Here is a 19,977-nt window from a genome sequence, read left to right on the forward strand (position 1 = left end):
GAGTCACTGTCTTCATTCGTCTGTCATTTGCAACCCCTATTTAATGTACAGCGCTGCGAAATATGTTTGCGCTATATAAATCCTGTTTATTATTAATAATAATAATAATAATAATAATATTATTATTCTAGACTTGTTCTTGTAATTTTAGGAGTTTTCATAGCTTTTCAAGCTGTTTCTTCAGTTCTGTTAGTGTAGGAAATGTAGATCTTGATTTTCCAGGATCAGGAGGTGGTAAATTAGCAAATTCTCTCCTTGGTGTCAGGAAGTCTGCACAGGTGTTAAAACTTCAAATTGCATGGCTGAAGGGGTGGAATGTTGTCAAAATGCCAGGGTAGAGATGTTAAAATGGCATTATAGATGGGATATGACACTGCAAATGTTGATTGTCAAAGATTATTCCATTCTTGGTGTCAGGAAGTCTGCACAGCTGTTACAGCTTCAAATTACAATGCCAAAGGTGTGAATTTTTGTCAAAGGATAGAGATATTAAAATATGGAAGACAGATTGAAGGCGTGTACCCTAATTCAGAAATGGTTACCCTAATTTTATATAGATGGCCTCTTTCACACCTCTTGCAAACCATTTGTCCTCTCTGTTCCCATTTTTATGCAGCTCCAACTGCTATACCTACCTCTCCTGTACTGCCCCCTACAGACTCAAACAAGATCCAACACCAGCCTTTTTTTGGAATGAAATATTCTGGCATCATTTAATTCTTTACCTTTGAATGCAGGGTGTCACGGGGCCCCCACTAATAGAAATCATATTGCTACCCAGCAAAAGCATAAACTGATGCCAGGAGTGGTGCTGATTTTATTACATTAGCAATTCTCTGCATCTTTAAGGAACGCCTGATGAGAGATAAGAGGCAAAAAAGAAGGTGACCCTTTGGATACATAAACATGACTGTCACCATTTATATAAATAATTGCAATCACATTCATAATTGTATGTACACAACCATATTACAATATTTACACAAATCCCTTTTTTTATGTATATCCAATATTACATAAAACATCTAATTTTCCTTTTGAAATCATATTCATCTTGCTTCCATAAAACAACCAACGAGAAGAATGTCAGAAGTCATCTGAACAATGTGCATTATTATGTTTTATTTCATTGCGAGTTCACATAAAATCCCATGTTTTGGCAGTTATACCCAAACAATCAAAATCTTTATTTGGTGTTTATTACCTAGAAAGCCTCATGACATACACAGCCTTCCTGGAATTTTAACTTCCTTGGTGTTATAAAACAATAGTGGGTGGTAAATTAGATTAACCGAGCGGAAATATGTCTCCGTAGTGCAGAACTTATGTTTAGAGGGATCCTAAAATTTCATTTTTCTTTCAGCCTGTCTAACTTGTTTAGAATACTTACAAATGATCCCGTTATAGTATATATTTTTTTTATTGATTGTTAAAGTATGTTGGTTGTGTGCGCCCTTTGCTACCCATTAAGGTCCCCCCCGCCTTCTCTTCTTGGTGGCAGCTATATTGCAGCAGTAAATGTTCTAGCCTTGGGATATTTAAGTATTTTGAATAAAGGGGCTGTCACCCCCCAAAAAAAATAAATGAAAGGGATTTGATAGGAGAACAGGGGTAACACATATTCTGTTGCTCAATTCCCTGAAAATTGCTCTTATGCAACCTAATTTTGCCTAAATTTGCACCCATGGTGGCCAAAGAATCCTCAGCTTCTGACACCCTTCCTGGAGTGTCGGTTTCCTGGTTCCCTGCTGCTGGTTGGGGTTTCGGACACACAAAAGTTAGGTAGATGCCACTTGGTGGAACCACAATTACCAGGTGGGGACCAGGCAATCGAGAAATGGGTTGGATGCTGAAGGATCCTTGGCTTGGCAAATGAGTGTACATTGGGGGTAAGGGGTAATAAAATTTTAATTATCTTTTACAAATTCCTATTTTTTAATTTTGTTAGTTTTGATTTGTCAGCCTGTGAGACGCTTCTAAGATCCTTCAGAACTTATGGGTGCCTTTGACCAACCATTCACCTTCTTCTGGCCTGCTTTTGACCTGCTTCAAGTGGGTTTTGCATTCTCAAAGACTTGTGTGGAATACAAAAACTGTTTGAAATGCCAACGCCCCAAACACAACAATAGAAAAGATCCAAATGTGAGGAGCAGTGAAATGCAGACAATCCAAATACCAAATCAAGCTCTAAAAAACGCTCCTTGATTGGATGTAAACAAGTTTTGATTTTCAAACAAGTCATCTGGGTAAATGGAAAGTTCAGGTTCTACGAGAAATGAAGTTGAGTTGGACAAAACTGGGCATCCAATGGAAACAAAGCTTTCTTTCTGATGCAGCGTATGGCCCATCACAATAACAGGTCTTCTTTATATGTCAAAAAGCATTGGCCCAGGATGAAAGATGTCTGAGATCCACCCCCCATTATTCATGTTTACTCCGGGTGATATATTGTAGGACTCCAATCCATGGCACCATATCTAAGGAGTAACATTAACATTCGGCTGTGATAACAATATTTAACCACAATGGTGGCCATGATTACTGCTGTTCGCGTGAACTTCAATCTCTCCTAAAAGCTACTGCCAATAAACATTGCTCGGGAATGATCTGAACCGCCGAGTTGGCTGCCAAAAGCCTGACTTCCTTTTGTCCTCCGTCATTTGTGTGAGTTTTCAGACAAGAAATATATTTAGCTTGGGCCTGCTAGATGACGAGAGCCAAAAAGAAAAAAAATCAAAGCGCATTGGGAGACGAAACATGTTAACAATCGGAAGGGGGGGAACAAAGATCCGACGACAACTTAATTGACTCTGGATGTGACCCGTTGAGCCGTAACTATACGCTACAAGCTGGCAAATTCAACTTCGCAGACCCAGGAATGGATTAAATGACTGATTTATGGATTTAAGCTCCCGAAGGAAGATTTGCGCATTTTATTTTCGTCCTTGCAGCCTTTTGTTTCAAATGTATATATGTTTTTTTGTTTACTGAGAAGCCCTTTGAGGAAATCCACATTAGCCCAGTTATGTCCGTGAATAGATTGGAACACATTGATTTTAATTAGAAGTGTAATGTACCTTGGGAGTGTGACCAAGCCAGTCTCTTTTTCAAGCTGACATTCCGAAAAAGAACAGTTTAGTGGGAGTAACCGGAGCAGTCTGATAGTCTAATTACCATACCACGTAAAAAGGGAAATTTTGCTGTCGAAAAAGTACTTTGTCCACGCTGATTGATTTATTTGAAGGTCTTTAGAGCTAAGGCTACTGATGGGGTTAGGCAAAGCCAATGTGTCATTAGGTGTTGAATTTCGGGGTCATGTACAATCAAAAAAATTCAGTGCATGAAAGATAAAAACAAAAATTACCGAATGAGCTCAACCTAGAATTATTATTTATGCAAAGCCTAAACTTTTTTGGATATAATGTGGAAGGGTTTGGGCCATTTCAGATCCATGGTTGACCACAGTGTTCCATTGCAGGCTGAGCCACAGTCCCAACTGCTTCCATTCAAGGGACCCAGGAGCACCCAGAAGTGGACAACTGCTTAGTTTTCCACTGAAAGTATGAAAGGGGACTTACTTTTTCTATTTTTTTAGTCATTTGTTTTTCTGGGTCCATTGGTCCTGGAGGCCATACATCAAAAATGATGTCACAGGGACAGGTGTGACTTTTCACCTATTCTAGTAAATGTACTGTAAAGCCAAAACTTTTTCTGTTTTGAATAGAATAAGGAATTGTTAAAATGAGGGGTAACCCCAATATTTTTGAGACTAGTAAAGTGAGATTTTTCTATTTTAAGAACGTGCTAGCTACATTGACACAGGAAAGGGGGAGGAAAAGGGATGGAGACATATTCCTTCATGTCCTGTTGTTTGCTCAAAACAAGGTAAAAAAAACTATTGGGCAAAAAAAAAAGAAAAATTAGGGTCTCTAACAATTGCCTATTTTATCTAAAACCAAAAAAGTTGGGATTTAGATATAACTTTTTGCTTTTATAAGGAGTCATCTAGGCTGTACCAACCACCAACAAAACACTAAGAGTGTCCTGTCTGTTTATCAGCACTCATACTAGTAAACAGAGACCGCGGCCTACGCTAGAGGTGATGAGTCCCCAGACGACCATCTTTATCCCGCTGCTATTTACAATAATCTGGTTTGTGCATACAAAAAGGCATCATTCATGCCGACACTTTATGGTGTCATAAAAAGTAAACTCTGTGACCCCACAGAACGGCGCTATGGCTTGGTATCTTTCAAGATGACATTGTCGTATCTGCCTCTTGGCAATTCCAGCACTTCATTTATTTTGTTCTGGAAACCCTATGCTTTGGGAACATTAGAAAAATGAAAATGTTTTGTCTGGTTTAAATTATATCACCTTTTTTTTTATTAGTGGAGGAAGTGGTTAAAGACTTGAAAAAGATGAAGACAGCTTGGTTGATGTCAGGAATTCATATAGGAACCTATTTTATTTTTTTAAAGGCACCTATGCCTGAACTACCATACAACTCCTCCAGGAAGGAGTGTTAAAACCTAATAAACTAAAGCCCCTCCCTTTTTAACTAAGCCACACCCCTTTCTCCCACTGGATCCTCCACTCCACCCATGAGGATACATTCTATGAACAGTTTCTTCCAGCTTACGCAGTGACAGTTTATAAATAGTTTTAATATTTGTGTCATAAGGCAGGGTACAGGAGGTCACTGCCTAACATGAACAACCTGTTAATTAATTTTATGTCATTTTAGCATGCTTTAAAGTATTAATAAAGCCAATTGTTTTTTTTTTTGGATGGGCTAGTTAAGACTGGGAACCACGGCCAGGTTTTTATTGCTGTCTGTGTCACCAGTAGAGAGTTTAAGCAACATTATTTCTTGAAAATGTTGTCAACTAAACATAAAAAAGGAGAATTCTTTCCACTGTTATAGTGAGAAGTAAGAGGGCATTTTTTACTTTACTTTAAAGACATTTTTTCAGTACAGGAAGCAAAGGAAAATCTGTATGGGAATTAATCATTTTCATGATTATACATTTCAGGCATGCTAAAGTGGCCTTTCAGTCCGTGTTATACTATGTCAATTTAGCATGCCTTAAGTGTCATTTTGTACATCCTAAAATGTAGTCTGATAAATTAAAGCTAAATTTCTAATATAAAATTTTTTATTGGTATGGAACTTTTCCTTAATAAAGAGAAATTCACTATAAAACTTTATATCATATTAGGATCCTGTATTGGTAATGTATTTTTAAAGCTGAACTCCAAACAGCTAAATCCACAGATTTATGTTTCTTTTCATCCAGTTCTTTATTACACAGCTCGAACAAACAGCACAGCTTTGTTCTGCAGGGGAGGGACTTAATTTTTCTCTGCTGTGGTTACTAAACACTTACAGGACATGTCCCTCCCTCTGGATGTGATTGGATAGTTAAAGCAGAGCAGCAGACTGATGAGCTCATCTCTCTGTTACTCAGTGCTCTTCTCCTATCAGAATGCTTTTTGATAGCACATGAGCACTGAAATACAATTGATTGGCTCCTTGTTCTGCTTCCCCTGGAATTCTGCAGACGGACTGCAAGAGTTTGCTATCAATATTTTAAGAGCTTTTATTAAAAGAAATACATTTAAGGTTATATTATTTAATACAGAGCTGGATTTATCTGTGTCTTTTCTATCTCCTTAGAGTTCAGCTTTGAATGCTCTTTTCTTTTCCCTGGTGGGTCAGAAGTCAGCATGCTTCCAGGGCTGTGATTGGTCGCCTGGTTGTTGGAGAATGGCTTGTTGTTAATAATGTATAATGCTATGTTCTATTTCAGTATGGGATTTAAATATAAACTGCTCTCCCACAAGACCTGTGCCAGAGTGGAACATTCCGCGCACTTGTTTTGATGGCAGCCAGAGACGCGTGAACCTTCCGCAGCCACCTGAGCATGTTTAAACAGCTGTAAAATGAACCTTGGCGACTCAGCAGTGACAACACAACAAGGGAGAAAAAATATTAGAGTTTGTGCATTTTTTTTAAATTTTAACACCATGCCAATTCATGTTTCTGCTGTACAGTTCTATAATGCACCCGTTATATGTCTGCATGGAGTAAGTCTCTTCCATAAGGATATATCAATCACTGGGTGTATAGGACAAAGTGATCAGCCTATCTACTGACAAAGAACATGCTCGCTGTGCTGCTCCTGCGCCATTTTACCAACGTACACCAGTCATTCACAGCTGGCTCATATTTATTGCGTGATCTGGAACAACGTTCTCTTTTTTCCCTCAATGGGGTCCCAGAGAGTATGGAAAACCAACCAGAAGATCTAACCCCATCTTGCTCTACCAAGTTTAGAAAAATGGGATCTTCCAATTAAAAAAATGCCAGGTGTTTGGCCTTAACATCAGAAATGGAATGCTATTGTGTAGTTTTAGCACTTCTAGGTGGTTGTTATTCCTTTATGGTGATCACAGAAGCCCCCTGACAATGCCTTTGACTCTAGAATAATGGCACCAAGTCTGTTCAGGCGTCAGAATCACTTGGACTGAGATGTTCCATTGAAGTAACTTACCCGCTGGACTCCTTCCTCCTGGGAAGGTTAAAGTTTAGCAGTTAGCTGGTGGGCTAGTTGTTACATTCTGGGTAGGTTACTTTCTAGTTAAGAAAAGATACTAGATGGGGAATAGGGACTAGGCAGGGCTTAGGGTTAGGCAATAGGTGGGGGAGGGGGGGTTAAATTTAGGCACCAGTAAGGGTAAAACTAGGCATTTAAGTTTAATGCACCAAGCAGGGAAGGATTAGGGGCAAGAAGGAGGATGATTTATTAAAACTGGGGGTAGGATATCTCAAAAGGATAGATCATTTTGTCAGATCCTCGGATTTGGAATAACGCACAGTTCTTGGTTGTATTCACAAACATTGCACACAGATCAGACTCTCATCTTGCTAAAATGATACAATGTAGCAGTCCGATTGATCGATGAGAGGAGACAAAGAAAATGCCTCGTTCTGCTTGCAGCAGGCTGATGGCACGATCTCAGCCTAGACAAAGTCACTTTTGGAACATAAGGGATCTTTTTTAATAATAAAAGGTAGTATGATTTTGAAAATAATTGTTTTGTAAATTGGGACATCAGAAATGTATATATTCAGATTTGTTTTGCTACAAAGCTTCACTTATAATAAGAAAATCAAATGTGGTCAGAAAATATACAAAGAGGTGTAATGGAAAGAGGAACAGTGAAGGATCACATATCTTTAGACTGGTAACTGAAACCATTATGACTGCAGTTGCAATATCAATACAATGATAAATGACAGGTCCTCTTACCTCCAGGATGGTGCATCTTTCCGACAAACATTCCACATCTTCACAGGGCTGGAACATCCCGAGGGTGACGCAGTTCAGCAATATGACCAGCATGCTGATGTGCTCGAACCACGTGGAGGGCATGGAGTTAAGGAAAGTAGTTTTGTACATTGAGCAGAAACAGACATACAGAGTATACATGAATCACATCACTACCAACATGGCACCACATATTGATCAGGTGGGTCATGGCTTGTGATTATTGCCCCCTCATGGAAGGCTAACCATCAAAGTCCCCTTTTTAGTCATTTAATCCTGGTAATAATAAAAAAAGATACATTGTACACATGAAACAAAAATGAAATACTATCTCTATATTCCTGCATGTTGGTGGGGTGTAAGCTCAGACAGATCAGTACAAATAAAGTGATAAATGTATATAATGGCCCCATCGGTATCCTCTCACCAATTCCCACATTTTCATTACGAAGGAGCAGATGTCTGGTAATTGGCTCTCTCATTATTATTATGTAGCAGGCATGCTGGAACATATCATTTGTATCCTCTCAAATGGAAAAATACAGATGGAAAGATCTGCGGACACAGGGGAGATCAGGCTTTTCCATGGAGGAGGACTGGGATAAAGGTCTAATCACAGCTAGGTCTATGGAACATTGGAGACTTGGATCTACAACGAGGTCTGAGGCAAGAAGAATGAATCTTGTTGTCCAATTGTGCCCTGGGCTGATCATACACATTCATACCATTAGATCCACCAACAATTGCAGGGCTCTCTGGTTCATTCCAATGGCAATGCTCCGCCCATGAGGAGCTCCTTTCTAAAATCCCTGATAACTCCATATATGGAGAACATGCTAGTCACTCTCATCCGTCCAATGTAACATCATTGATGCTTGGTTGTTGGCTGCTTAAGGGTAAAGACAAAACCTTGTTCCAGAGACAACTAAGTGAATTTCTCATCCTTTCTAGTGCATCTACAGGACAGGAAATGAAGGGAAATCTATCAAATGCGAAACATGGTGAAACCTGCCAGTTGTTTACTCTTCCATACATTATATTAAAAAAAATGGCTTTGGATATTCTTTTTTAAAGGATTTTTAGGAAACAATTCTAATATTACAGAATAATCACCTTACAAGGGATGTTTCACTTAGCTTAGTGAAGGAGATGAAGCTCTACCGACTTCAAGCATCCAATCATAAGCATGGAAAATCCATTTTTTTAGATTTCCTTGTATGTGATAGGATATTCTTTGCAAAGGGGATTTTCAACACATTCACTAAGCTTAGTGAATCATCTCTTGCAGGGTGAATCAAACTAGAGGTTACAAATCAGGTCTTCTATCTGTAGCATCACACTGTGCTCATGTAGCCAGACACAAGCTGTCTTCTCTCCATCCCTGGTGCACCTACAGTGTGACTGCTCAGGGACTGTCTGATTATTACACTTCAGCGCAATACAACAGGATGATTCAGGTGACTTATCGTCTTTTCTACATGAAAAATTCATCTGCATTAGATTTACAGCAGAGACATACACTGACTTGTTATTCTGAATTTTTGAGGTCCCAGGTTGTTCAAGGTGCTATCTGCATGGAGTTTGTATGTTTTCCTCATGTTAGCATTATAGTCTCCTAAAATCTTGGTTATGTGGGAAGATTTTCCTTCCCTTCTTTCAGCAGAGACAAGTCAGGAGGTAAAAAGGAATCTCCCTAAAATGTTACCAGAACCTGATTCCCGATTAATTCCATTTGTTACCAGGACAGGAAGCAAAGTTGGATCTCTGCACAAGAAACCAATACAGCAAAGAGGCAATGCATCAAGAACAAGAGCTCAAAAAGAGTTCATAGAAACATGTAAATAATGAAATACAATACTCAACACCCCCCACCCCTTCATCAGGGCCTAAATGTTCAAACAAGCGGCCATTTCCATTTAGAATATTAGTCATTCACAATAATTAAACAGCAACGTAATCAGCTGATTTAGCTATTTTTAGTCGATTCCAATAAACAGCTAAGCCCTGAATAAGCGGGATTGGTCCCCTGAAACGTGTTGGATATTTTTATAAATTTTTTTACATCAATTTTTGTCATACAAATTCTTTATGGACAATCAAGTTCTTTGGAGTGGCCTGTTTTTTTCCCTGGATTTTTACTTTGTGTACCCTAATCAGGATAAACCTTGTTGGGTAAAACCAACCTATCCAGGGCTATTATTCCTTTTAAATATACTGCCCACAAGCACCATTATAAGCAATATTGTATCAGAGATTACCATTGTTCCAAGCTCCTCTTTGAGATTTCTCTGAGCAAAGGGTACACCAATGGCCATATTAACCAGATGCAGGGGATGCAGGCACCAAGCATAACCTTACACAACAAAGGCTGGCATCATCTATTGATTGTCTTCACAAGGCTTAACTATCAGAATTAAATAAGATCAGAGATCTCCCCTATGCAGCTGCCTAGATACCCTTCTATACAGACTCCACCTGACCAGGTATACAGCAGATACAAAGCATACTCGTGTTTGCGCAGTTTCCACCACATTGCTATTCTTTTATTTAGATGACTGCTTAGATTCAGGCCCTTGTTAGTTGTGTTTATTATCCGTATCCAGCCATTAGCAGTAAATCCTTAACACCCTTATTGACCTACTTTGTAAATGAGTGTATTAAAGCAATTCTGCTTTGTGGAAGATAAAAGGAAACTGTAAAGGCTCGCTATAAGAGACAGCGCTGTGATCCCTCTATGTAAGATACCGTTCCCCGCTGAGCCTTATTTTATGTAGAGAGGACCTATCATCTCATCATATATATGCCTTTTCATTAGGTAGATATATAACTGAATGTTTACCAAGTTTAAATGATTTAAAAAACATTTTAATGATCTTATCGAGATGATTAAAGTGTATCAATGTTAATTAATATGTTACAGCTAAACAGTCTTTGGAGGTGGTGTATTTGCTTTGGAAGAATAAGGAAGAATTAGAACACCAATCAGATTTTATTCTTTGCATTCATGTCACATGAGCAGCTCTTCTCCAATCACAGATCTTCCCACCTTTTTTTATAACTTTTTTTCATAAATGGGATGGTATGCAGTTTGTGTATAGCCTGAGGTTCATAAAGGAGAATAAATAGCAATATTTTATTCTTTTTTGAGAAATACAAGCAACCCCTAAGTTACTATTGGTAGAAGAGCTGCCCAAGGGTAACCATTCGCTTTATGAGGGGATTACACATTCAACCACCCCATTGTTAGGAAATGCTCATCTGGTAGACAACTCTGTGCTGTGTGCCATTGCAATATAAAACACTGTTTGTTCTATCTAGAGATGTCATTTGCAACAGCCAGGAGAACTAGGATAGCAGCAGCTCCTGCTTCCCTTTAGCCGTGCAGCCTGATGGATTTATGGGATCCCCAGCATCTTGGTAGGCTGTGCACAGCTGAAGGGGATTCTAGAGGCTGATCAGCTCCCGACTCAGTCCTGCATTGTCATTGGCTGCTGGGGCTTTATAGCCCCTATGCTTCCAGTCTTCTGTGCCCGTTATAGCGTCTGCTGGGCTTACCTGTGTTGAAGTTATTTTTGAGTATTCTGTTCCTGACCCGTGCCTGTTCCTGACTATCCATTTGAACTCTGCCTGGACCAACCTCTGCTTGTGACCCCGACTCTGTTAGTGCCTTTGCCCATTGTACTTCGCTGGATGGACTGATTTCCTGTGTTTTGACCTCGGCTTGTTTTTGGATTTCCTGACATTCTGTATTCTGTATTAGTGGGCTCTGCACTCTGTATTAGTGGGCTCCGGGTCGGCTGCCGGCCTATCTCCAGACACCATCCCTTGCACATCAAGTCCTAAAGGGGGCAACCGAGTGCAGGGAGACGCAACCAGTCTCCCGAGGCTGAGCGGGGGCTGCTATAGGCGAAGACTGTGGCGATAGATTGGGGGATTGGTGGTATTGGCCTGGGCCTTACACTCATGCCTTAACCCGTAAAAAGGTGACAGGGAATCCCCTACTTTTTGTTTTATTGTAGATCTTTCTTTACTACCTGTCTGATGACACCATTACCATTGAGATGGTAAAAAATCTTTTACCAATCTATCCAAATCTATAAAATGAAGTTCTAGCTGGACCTAAATCAAATTTAAAGCCACCCTAGTAGTGGGGCTCCGCAGGGTCAAGTTCTTGTTTTTGTCTAAGATGTCATTAAAAAGGATTTTAGGTTCTTTATTTCTGGCTTCCACAGCAGCTGATCCTCTGGGTTTGCAAATGGGCCATCAGTGCCCTCATTTATAAGGCAGGACTACTGGTCCTGCAGTGTACATGATGATGTCAGAGCCTGCAACTGCAACCCAAAGGGGCAAAGGGAAGAACCTCTAGGGGACCTGTTGGATACTACGAATCCTGTGAGAGCAAAGGTAAGTTCAGGTGCTTTTTAATGGTACCCCAGCCAAAAAAAAAACATTTAAACATAGGGTACTTTTGAAATGTCAGCTCTGGCCAGAAGCAATGTGGAAAGAAAATAAAATGACCTGGGAAACGAAATAAAACTGACTTGAACCCTTATTTTATTCTATTGTTATAAGTCAATTGGCTTGGCTCACAAAAGCACAATATATGCAGAATTTTATTTTCCCGTTTTTTGCACCCTATCTACTTTTTTTCAGTTCTCTAAAAACATTATTGCTCAGTTCAGCTGAATTTACTCTATGCACATTTTTGTTCCGGTGTTCTCAATGTGAAAGTCGATTCATAAAGATTATTGTAAAGGTTATCACTCTTTAAAATATCTTTAGCTTAAGGCTTCAGGAAACGCACTGTATATCACAAGCAAATTGACATTTTCACCTTTTTACTTTCTTTGTTGCATCTTTGGCAACATTTTTGCTCCTTGTCTACATGCACTTCAGCATTCGCAGCATTTCTCTGCATGGGTCCCTGATGGTGACAACAATGGATTACCCCTGATTGCCCAATATTTTTTTTTTATGGAACATTTTTGGGGAAAACTTTCTCATCTCAAATGAACAAAGCTAAAATAATGAATCCTCAGCGGTTGGAGCTGATGGTATAATGCAGATGTAATGGTCAAGCCTGTGTAGTTTGTGAAATTCAGCACAGAGCGTGTCTTCTAATAATATGGACACAATTATTAGCTGGATGGAGGCCTGCGTCTGTTTGATGTAAAATCTCTCATTGTCATCATTTATCCACATGCGCTTCCCATCTGCTGACTCAATTATAGAAAAGCAGAGGAAGGAAGCAGTTAGAGTGTAGCTCCGTTTGTTGAATTATGAGGTCCAGTGCTGGGGTTCTGGAGGAACAGACAGGAACCTGGTGGCCCCAATATTAAAAAGTGAATGTTTTAGACCCCGAAGCAGCAAATATTCACCATGCAGCAAAGGTGACAATCCTGGGCTTAATATTCCTAATCCAGCCCAGCTATGTCATCTTCCCTATATCCTCATCATGTGACTGGTTCCCCGAATCTTAACAGGTTTATCATATATGCAGCCTTAAGAAAGTGAACACTGTCTCCCCATTTTTTGCATTCTCTTTATCCCATACTTAATATGAGTTGACATGGCCTGGAATGGAAGGAAGGAAAAAAAGAAGGAAGCAAGGGAAAAAGAAGGGAAAGAGAAGGAATGACTAAAGAAAAGTAAATAAGGGGAGGGGTGAAGAAGAAGGAATGAGAAAAAATATGAGGAAGAATATATGAGAAAGGAAAAGAAACGAAGAAGAAAAAGAAGAAAGAAGGATGGGAGAAATCAAGAAAAAATAAGAAAGGTAGGAAGAAAAGGGGTAGAAAGAAAGAAAAAAAAGAAAGTAGAGGGGTAGAAGAAAAAAAAAAAGAAAAAAGAAGAAGGGTAGGAAAAAGAAAAGAAAAGAAGAGGAGAAAGTAGAAGGGTAGGAAGAAGAAAGGAAGAAGAGAAATAAGAAGGGTAGGAAGATAAAACGGAAAGGAAGGAAGAGAACGTAGAAGGGTGGGAAGAGGAAAAGAAAGGAAGAGGAGGAGAAAGTAGAAAGGTAGGAAGAAGAAAATAAAGATAGAAGAGAAAAAAAAAGATGAGAAAACAATATATAACATAGGAAAAGGAAAAAAGAATGGAAAGAGAATAGGAGCGCAATAATGAAAGGAAGGAAGGAAAAAATAGGGAAAAGGAAGGAATGACTAAAGGAAAGTAAATAAGGGGAGGGGTGAAGAATAAGGTATGAGGAAGAATATATAAGAAAGGAGAAGAATGAAAGAAGAAGGGTAGGAGAGAACAAGAAAAAATAAAAAGGAAGAGAGAGAGGAAAGAAGGGTAGGAAGGAGGAAGAAGAAAAGAAAGGAAGAAGCTGAAGAACAAAGTAAAGTAGGAAGAAAAGGGGTAGAAAGAAGAAAGAAAGTAAAAGGGTAGGGAGAAAAAACAAAAGGGAGAAAAGAAAGAAGGAAGAAGGGTAGGAGAGAACAAGAAAAAAGAAGAAAGAAAGAGGAGAAAGTAGAAGGGTAGGAAAAAGAGAGAAGAGGAGAGGAGAGTAACAAAAAGATGAGAAAAGAAAATATAATGTAGGAAAAGGAAAAAAGAACGGAAGGGGAGCAAAAAAATTAAAGGAAAGAGGGTGGAAAGAAAGAAAAAAGGAAGAGAAGGAAAGAATATTAAATTGAAGGAAAGAAGGAATAAATAGGAAAAAAACAAAGAAGGAAGGATGGAAAAGGGAAAAGAAAAGGGCAAAGGGATAAATGAAAGGATGAGAAAAGGAAAGGAAAGTATGGAAGAAGGAATGGATGTAGATAGAAGAGGAGGAAAGAAGAAAATAGGAAAGGGTGGAAAAAAGGATGTAACGTCTCCTCAGAAACATCTGCCCCCTTTCTGCCCCCTAGGACTGGTTATGTCTTGCAGCACATGGGTACAAAACCTGAACCCCACACAAACATTTGTATCTAATGTGACCACTTTGCTTCAATGTGCACAGCTGCCAGGTACAATCAGGGTAGGACAATTCCAAGGGGTATACGTGTACGTCATACATGTACCAATGTGCACCATGGATAGGTCCACCAATAGGACCCGATTTCTTATAGCTCTCCAAGACTGGAGAAGATAAACTATCATGTGAGAACCTGGGTTATCCAGCAAACCTAGAATTAATTTTTTTAAAACATTTGCTTTTATTTGGTAAATGTTTTCATTCCTGGACCAGATCCATTGCAGGTTTGCTGTATCACCCAGGTTCTCCAGCCTTGGAGATCTTTAGTAAATCAGATACAGACTAACTAAACTGCAGATAGGGAGTTTTATAAAAAATAGGAACCTGATATTAGACACATAGATCCTGCAAGTTTTGATAACAGCCGGGTCTCTGTACCTTCAGAGCTGTGGTGTACATGTTGTCAGTAACTTTTACAAGTCTCTGATAATGAGTGTGGACAAGAGCAACTGTTGTGTGTTTGGGGCAATAATTGCCTCTGACACACAAAAGTCATATCTCCAGATTTTTTTTTTTTTTTTGCTGGCTCTGCACACATCCACATCTGTAGGTAATGTTAGGGAATTGATCATCTGCCGTTTTATCGTCTTCCATCTGTTTACTGTCTTTGTGGCTTTATGTCCTTTGCAGGTTTGGGTTGCCGTGGTAACTGGAAGGCAGCAATTAAACTTTGGTTGCTGTGATCAGGCTTTCCTGCTCTGGGAAGGCCTGGATGATATTAGCAGAAGCCTTGCTATATTATCTCCACCACGTATACATACATTGCCCTATTCAACACTGGGAAATCCTGAAATTATGCAGAATATACATATGTATGTCCCTTAAACAATGGGTCTGGTTTTTAAAGCTCTCCAAGACTGGATAGGATAGACTATCATGGCAGAACCTGCGTGATACAACAAATCTGGAATGAATTTCTTTCAAATTATTGTTATTAGTTGGAAAAATCTTTTTAGTCCTGAACGAGATCTATTCCAGGTTTGTTGTATCACCCATGTTCTCCCATGATAGTCTATCTTTTCTGGTCTGGCCACACACACCACAAGAAAATATATAAAGCCAGGTTTACAATTAACAAGCTTTTAAAAGAACTTTGGTAAAAGAACAGGGAGGGTGTAGCCGCTTGAAACAAACTCTAAAGCCCACCCATGCCCTAATATTTCCCTGCCCATGCTTAATTTCCTATTCGTTTTATACTAGGAAACACTCTACTTAACTTTCACTTGTACAATGTAGTATTAAGTTCTTAGAACAAGATAATTAACATTTAGGTAGACCTTTTAGGTGATGTAGCCACCGAAATATCAGAAGCTTTGTTTCCAGATTTTTTAACTTCAGAAGCATAGACTTATATATAGATCAGATTTTGAATCAAACAAAGTTTATACCTTGAGTCCTTTGGGTTTAATAACCTACCTATCCTCAAATAAAGGCAGTTTTAGGGTCAATTCTTTGACAAAGTATGACCTCAACTGAAGGATGATTGCAGCATGATTTGCATTGGATGGGTATTGGGGTTACTCAGTTGGCCGGTCTGCTGAATACTACAGCTTTCCTTGGGCTGAGATCATGTGACCAATGCCTTGGTATATGGTGGGGCAACTTGCATTGGATGGGTTTAGGGGTTACTCGGTTGGTCGGTCTGCTGAAACACTTCTTTTTTCTTTGGGCTGAGATCATGTAGCCAATGCCTTGGTATTTGGTGGCATGGCTTGCATTGGATGGATATTGGGGCTACTCAGTTGGCCGGTCTTCTGGAACACTACACCTTCTCTTTGGCTGCGATCATATGACTGATGCCTTGGTATTTGGTGGCAAACTTTACATTTGATGGGTATTGGGGCTACTCGCATAGCAGGTTTGCTTTCCCACCACACCTTCCTTTTGGCTGAGATCATGTGACCAATGCCTTGGTATCCGGTAACTGGCAATGGCTAAGCCCTGGAGAAGGATACATTTATAATAGGTATACAACCAGCTTCTGACTCATTGTTTTTGTTTTTTTGAACAAGCAGTTGCAAAAAAATCAGGATGGGTAGATTATTAAATTGTAGGTCCATTGATTTGTTCTCGTTTTTTTTATTTTAATATCTGCAAGCTGTGTGATTTAATGAAACATTAGAACCTGTTCCCAACTCCAAAGCACAGACAGCATCTGCACGCATACAACTCAATCCCATTCAAGTCAATTCTCAATTAAAAATAAAATTGCGTGCTTCGAAATACAAACCTTCTTGGTTTTCCGCTTTGTGAAAATAAAACGTTTTTTTTCCCCATCTGAAATGCCAATAATGCATTTATTCGAATTATCACCATTGCCACAGCTCATCAACTTAATTACTGTTAATTAAACTTTATTGTTAAAATGAAGTACACAGTAATACCATGCGCATAGGATGACGGGTCCAGTGTTGTTTTTGTGAAAGCTTGAAAACAACAGCGCCGTAAACAGGTTACATAAATATGGATGGGCCTTTTAACGACCTATTCTGCATTAATAACCCATCTTCATCAGACTTGGTACCACGCGGCTGTGCTCTGTTGAATGTGATTTAGGGTGAATAATTTGCTAAAAGCTAAGAGGAAATAAAGAACATTCATACTATTAGTCTTCTCAAAAGACTATTAAATGGATTGATACAAAAAGTAAAAAAAAGAAGTACTAAGTATTTACCGTTCCGAATGTCTGCATCCCAGAATGTTGCTATATTCATGGGAGCTCTTCCACTGGCAGTGTCAATCATCTGTCTGCCCCCCCCCCCCACTGCTGGTTTTTCCCACCCACCTCTACATAACTATAGGTCAATGGGAGGAACCAGTGAGAGCTGCAGGGACCAAGAAGATCGACCATCCTGGAAGTGTTCAGCAGACTTCAACATGGGATTGCCTTTGGAGGTCTGGTGGCACTGGCAGCAGGAAGGTAAGTTCCTTCTTATGTGAGTGAGCTGGCTTTTGGTCATATCAAGTATCATTGTATTTAATAATATTTTAAACAGACCTGTAGCTTTTGCTGCAATACTCACCTTCAGTTTGTACCTCTCTCCTGTAGTAACTCATTTCCTCCACTAGATGTTTTCAGTCTTTTAGGCTAATTCACAACCAGCATCATAAACCGATTTCCTTGTCATGGACCTGCCACCTGGGAATTTAGCATCATACTGCCTAGACACAAGCAAATGTAATGAAAGAACCTCTCCCAGAGTTGAGACCCAAAGTTGCTGTCCACATTAACTCTGTGGGGTCCTGGGGTTCCTCCAGAAGTTGTCAGGAGCTAATTGAGCTGTGGCTTATTGACATCCTTTAAGATGGTGCCTGCACTACTGTAAGGTGGGCATTCAATGCAAATAGCATTTTTTCCATTATTGGATTAAAGTCCCCAACGTCTGAAATGAATTTAAGTGATCCTCAGGGGTAAAAAGGTTTACAAAGTCTGCCCTAGCATGATTTAGATCAGTGTTTTTGAACCAGGGTTCCTCTAGAAGTTGCTAGAGGTTCCTTGAGCAATGAGTAGTTTGTGCCCCTCGGGTAAAATTAGGTGACCCCAATGACCTTTTTGGCTATCTGTAAAGGTGATATTCTTCCCATTACCCAGTAATGTAAGAGGCATTCTTCCAACTGACCACCATACTAATCTACTGTGAGCTGTGGATATAGTGGCCTATAAAGTCACACAGACATTTCACTTTGCGAAAGTCCCTTTAACATTGAGGAGGAAGTGATCCAATACTGAATCTGATTTAACTTTGTGAAAAGTTTTCCAATCTGAATGAACAGGCAATAAAAAAAATAAAAAAAAGCAATTAACACAAGTGCGAGTATAATACACTGAAGATAACTAACGAATAATGTGTGAATGAAAAAAAAAACACTGAAAAACAAAAATCTGTTCCAGTTCATTTTCCTCTGAAGACAGAAAATTCATTATCACCTAACGAAGGTAACTAAACAGCTTCATTTTCCATGAATTACATCAGCAGCTGCAAGAATAAACCCGAGTTTAAATCCACCATGGGAACATTGAAGCTCATTCGATAAAGATGTCCATAATCACAGCAACCAATAAAAATACAGCATACGGTTGTCCGCTAAATTAGGAGAAGACTTTAAATTGGTCACAATAGGTTAACACTTTGCACATTATTGATGCCGTTTAATTTGATTGACCCTTTAATTATAGTTCATGGCTACCCTAGTTAGGAGAAGAAAAAAATCATTTGAGAGCAGTTGTGTCATTTAAAGTGGCCACATGGATAAACCATGTTAGGGTATCTCATAGCTGAAGCAAGTCTACAGAGGGTGTTGGACCTGAAGATACAATTTTACCACCCAGAGGTTCTTAAGAAGGCTCCATAAGCTTGTATGCTTGGTTTGGCTGAGCATTCAGGAAGAACGAGGCATGGGCAGACGAATCCACTGAATATATTGCACATTACAGTCAGTTTAGGTTTCCACCCTGCATGACCAACCATATTCGTGTCCACAGACCCAAGCTGGCCACCCAATCTGGTCATTTTCAATGCTCATTTGGCCAGATCCTGCAAAGTGAAAAGAGTGGATCTTCCAATGGCAAGCCCCCAAAATATATAAAAGCAAGTCAACTGCAAATTAAACAGACCCCAATGTTTGTTTGGGAGTGTGGTTTGATCTGCAATGTGGTCATAAATATGTTGGCTGACTTGAAAGATCTTGATGAAAAAAAGCAGCTTCCATTTCTGAGTAAGACCTGGCATGGATTCGCAGTAACCGACTAGTTCAAAAGGGATTAACTTTTATTGTTACAGGAGTACATTAGGTGATTTTGCCAAAAAAAGTAATACCCCTTCCAACTTAACTCCTCATGAGCATGTGTCTTATCATGTCCCTTCAGCATCTATGCTTTGGAAGTAATGTTTGTTCTAAGATATGCAAATAATTGGCTTGAATAATACTGTACCCCAGGACAATATCACATTGACACCGGGGTCCAGAACAATAGCACACTGGCATTTAGGGCCCCAGAATAATGACATATGGACAACAGGGGTTCAAGAACAATGGCAGATCAACACGTTGGGTTCCAGAACAATAGCACACTGACATTTAGGATCTCAGAATAATGACACACTGACATCTGAGGTCCAGGAACACACATTGTCACTTAAGATCTAAAAATATTGACACACTGACACAGACACGTGACAAATAGAAAATGATGGCCTCAAGAACAATGGCTAATTGATACTAGATATCCAGAGCAATGGAGCACTGTCTTTGAATCACAGACCAATGGCACATTGACACCCGGGGTACTAGAATAATAGCTCATTGATAATTGGAGTTCGAAGCAATGGTTTACATTCACAGAGTCACAGAGCACATGGCACACCAACACTTGGGGTAACAGAACAATGACTCAATGACACTTGGAGTCCAGAGCTATGGTACAATGTATAGAGTTAAAGACCAATGGCACATGAACACTGTTACCAGAATAATGGCTCTATGACACTTGGGGCCCTTGGCAATGATACATTGTCACTTGGGGTACCAGAACAAAGGCTCATGAATGCTTGGGGTCCAGGGCAATGGTACATTGTCAAAGACCAATGGCACATGAACACCAGAACAGATTAGTGGTTGACAGAAAAATGGCTCCATGACACCTGGAACCCAGAGCAATGGTGCCCTGTTCATTTGGGATAA

The 19,977-nt window shown here is 39.5% G+C and overlaps 1 protein-coding gene across 3 annotated transcripts in view; it reads right to left on the bottom strand.

Moving 5' to 3' along the window:
- Positions 1-19,977, bottom strand: part of CACNA1H (calcium voltage-gated channel subunit alpha1 H) — a 309,639-nt gene that overhangs the window by 141,334 nt on the left and 148,328 nt on the right. For all 3 annotated transcript variants that reach the window (XM_072417469.1, XM_072417470.1, XM_072417467.1), the window contains exon 3: positions 7,317-7,428. In XM_072417469.1, coding sequence (XP_072273570.1) covers positions 7,317-7,428 — 112 coding nt within the window. The remainder of the gene's footprint in view (positions 1-7,316; positions 7,429-19,977) is intronic.

The sequence above is a fragment of the Pyxicephalus adspersus genome, chromosome 7 (genome assembly GCF_032062135.1).
Source record: "Pyxicephalus adspersus chromosome 7, UCB_Pads_2.0, whole genome shotgun sequence".
In the NCBI taxonomy this organism is placed as follows: domain Eukaryota; kingdom Metazoa; phylum Chordata; class Amphibia; order Anura; family Pyxicephalidae; genus Pyxicephalus; species Pyxicephalus adspersus.